Source organism: Solenopsis invicta, chromosome 3 (genome assembly GCF_016802725.1).
Source record: "Solenopsis invicta isolate M01_SB chromosome 3, UNIL_Sinv_3.0, whole genome shotgun sequence".
Classification (NCBI taxonomy): Eukaryota; Metazoa; Arthropoda; class Insecta; order Hymenoptera; family Formicidae; genus Solenopsis; species Solenopsis invicta.
This window is the reverse complement of record NC_052666.1, coordinates 7,032,293-7,035,781: the sequence shown is the minus strand read 5'-3', so window position 1 is coordinate 7,035,781 and position 3,489 is coordinate 7,032,293. Positions and strand designations below refer to the sequence as shown.

Genomic DNA, 3,489 nt, shown 5'->3' with positions numbered 1-3,489 from the left:
AACGCTGTCGAATGACAAGGGCACGAAAACGTTATCAAATTTGGACATAATTCTTCTAATTTTTTTTAAAATGATTTTTGTTTCCCAGTCATAACAGACGCATTGTCGCATGACAAGGCAACAATATTTAAAAATGGTACCTCTAATCGCCACATTTCACATTTGAATGCGTTAATTAACTTTTCATGGCTAGAATCTTTGGCATCTATATCAATCAACTTTACTAACTGCGTGCGAATATCTAATGTATCAAAATCTACGTATCTTACGAGAAATGTCATCCATTTATCATTTGTAATGTCAGACGTCTCATCTATATATACGCAAAATTTTTGATTCTGAATGTTGTCCACGACACGTTCTCTCATCATTGGGTATACTGCATTTGTAATAACATTTCTGCACTTTGTACGACCCATTGTCATTTTTTTCAAGACATGGGGATCATCTGATAAATTTTGAAAAAATTCTAAAATGTGTTTTGCATTATCAAAAGAAATATTGAGAGTAGCAATTAATGTTGCATATCTCATTTCAGCTTCTTTTCTACGATCTTCAAATGGTAATTCGTTACTATATTCATTTATTGATATAAATGATTTTTCACTTGATTGTTTCTTTTCAAAATTTAAAAGTTTATCTAAATGTGTTTTGGATTCTGCGTGTCGTTCAATATGCGATAATCCACCTGATATACTTCCATATATATCGCAAATTGAACATAAAAATAAACTTTTATCATGTGCCACTTCGCGTAACCAACATTTATATTCATTAATTTCTAACCATTGTGGCTGAAATGTTTTATGTTTTTCTTGGGATGTTTTATCATTGTTATCTGATAATTTTTTAAGTTTATTTTTATGACCCACAGAATCCATATGTCTGGAAACATGTGCAGAAGAGCATGACAAATTTTTGTTACATACAGTGCAATGATAGAGAGAATTATCAGACGGTACTCCGCGTATCCAAAATTTATATCGATCATCAGAAAGCCAAGCTTCTGAAAAGGTTCGCTTTTTTTGATCGATTTATCACACATTTTTGTATAAAATAAGTAAATAGTATATATAAATATTACAAATATAAGTGTCACCAAAAGAGATCAGGATCCTGTGGTTTGTTATTCCCACAATATTTATTGATTAAATTGTATTCTCTTTCCGAATATGTGTGTGTGTGTATGTATGTGTGTGTGTGTGTGTGTGTGTGTGTGTGTGTGTGTGTGTGTGTGTGTGTGTGTGTGTGTGTGTGTGTGTGTGTGTGTGTTATGTAAAAATTCGTTTTACCTTTTTGGTCGTAAATATTTGCCAACTGAAGACAGAGCTCTGATCAGCAGCAAGACGTTGCGACCAAACAGATAACAATGAACATAGCGCATAGAAAAACAATTGAAGCATATTTCAGTGGTACCACATTCCGCCCGCCTTACTATTGTTGGTAAAAATGCACGTGGATGCGCGTTTATCGATGATCCGCGTCTCCACTGTCATTGTTTACGTTCCTGCGACAGCCAACAGCGACGGACAACGCTATGGCAGGTTAGTTATAAATATTTTATTACTACTCAGTTAATGATAGATTCAATGTTGATTCACTGGTTAAGTAATTCTAGTAGACAGAGTTGTGCGTATACTAATTTAGAGATTAATTTAGAGATGTATTATAATTCAGAAAATAAAAGAAATAATTCATGATAGAAAGGGTTATGTATACGTCTTGTCAACATTTATAACAAATCTTGTACTAGTAGATAAGCTATATAAATTATTAGAAATTGAATAACAATACTGAAAGTTAGGACAAAATAAAATTAATATGTTCCAGACAGAAATAACTCTTCAAATCGATGTCGAATGGATATCGATTTGATATAAAAATCATCATTTTGACGTTGACTTCATAATCTTTTTTGCTGAGATGTGGTTTTATTAGTGATAAAATACAAATATATAACATCCTAAAGAATTCCAAAAAAATTTTTTTAAATACAGGTTTTTGTCAATTCTGAGTTCATTTTCAGATGCAAAGATTCTGTTTCTGACTTTCTAGAAAAAAAATTCTGTGTGCATCTGAAAATGAACTCAAAATTTATGACATCGATTTGATGAAGATTTCTCTTTGGGGTATGTAATAATTTTATTGCGTTATAACTTTCTGTGTATTGTGTTATTCAATTTATAATAATTTACATAACTTGCATTATCTACTTGTAGTATTATGTAAATTAAATGAATTATTTATATTTCAAACATAAGCTTTTATATTTTACGCACAAATCTTGCTTTTAGAATTACTACATATATTTATATATGTTTGTTATTTATTAATATTATATTTGTATTTTTCAGAAAAACAAATAGTGCGCCAGGGACCTGCTGTGCTCCAGCAAAGGCTGGAGCAGATGGAAAGTAGTATTCAGGCCGTGCACATGATGCTGCAGGAGTTGCAGCAACAGCGGCAGCAACCGCAGCAACAGATTGACCGCTTAGAACAAGCGGTCAATCTGCTGTTACAACGGCAAATGCCGCAACAGGAGCAACCACAGCAGGAGCAGCCGCTGCAGGAGCAGCCGCTGCAAGAGCAACCGCTGCAGGAGCAACCGCTGCAGGAGCAATCCCAGCAGCAATTGCAACAGCAGCAAAATAATAGTAATAAAATATTTATATTTAAATGTATATATGCACACACACACACACACACACACACACGCGCGCGCACGCGCGCGCGCATATGAAATGATTAATTTTACATCTATTTATATTTATTTCCAGTCCGTCGAAACGGACCAGGGCATGGGCGTTCCCGCGCCCGCTGGTACCGCCAACGCGGAATCCTCGGCGGCAGAGGCGGGAGAGGCAGAGGCGGGAGAGGAGAGGCGGAATCCTCGGCGGCAGAGGCGGGAGAGGCAGAGGCAGGAGAGGAAGGGATGGACAAAGAAGAGGAAGGGGTGTAGGCGGTACAACGATTATATACAAATATTATAATACATATAATAAATAAAAAAAATATTTAAAAAAATGTAAATGACTGTCCTTTTATTTTTATCCCATTAACATACTTGGCCATAACATTATCGAAAGAGTGTGTAGAATATTTTGTCCGTAAGGACATCGCTCGAAAGAGTGTGTAGAATATTTTGTCCGTAAGGACATCGCTCGAAAGAGTGTGTAGAATATTTTGTCCGTAAGGACATCGCTCGAAAGAGTGTATAAAATATTTTGTCCGTAAGGACATGGTTCGACAAGAACGAGCGTGTCAATGTAAACACGCAAACGCACACACACACACACACACACACACACACACACACACACACACACACACACACACACACACACACACACACACACACACACTGAGGGAAATGTAAAAAATTTATTTTGAAAGTGATATTTAATCAGTTACATTATTTTGCAATGTTAACTAATTCCATTTTTTATGCGACTAGTTAATATTGTAAAACAATGTAGCTGATGAAATATT

The 3,489-nt window shown here is 35.2% G+C and overlaps 1 protein-coding gene across 1 annotated transcript; it reads left to right on the top strand.

Moving 5' to 3' along the window:
* The first annotated feature begins 1,537 nt into the window (after window positions 1–1,537).
* On the top strand, window positions 1,538–2,959 carry LOC120357325 (general transcriptional corepressor trfA-like). Its single transcript, XM_039447489.1, has 3 exons — window positions 1,538–1,544; window positions 2,355–2,654; window positions 2,778–2,959. The coding sequence occupies exons 1-3, from the start codon at window positions 1,538–1,540 to the stop codon at window positions 2,957–2,959; spliced, it is 489 nt and encodes a 162-aa protein (XP_039303423.1).
* The last annotated feature ends 530 nt before the right edge of the window (window positions 2,960–3,489 follow it).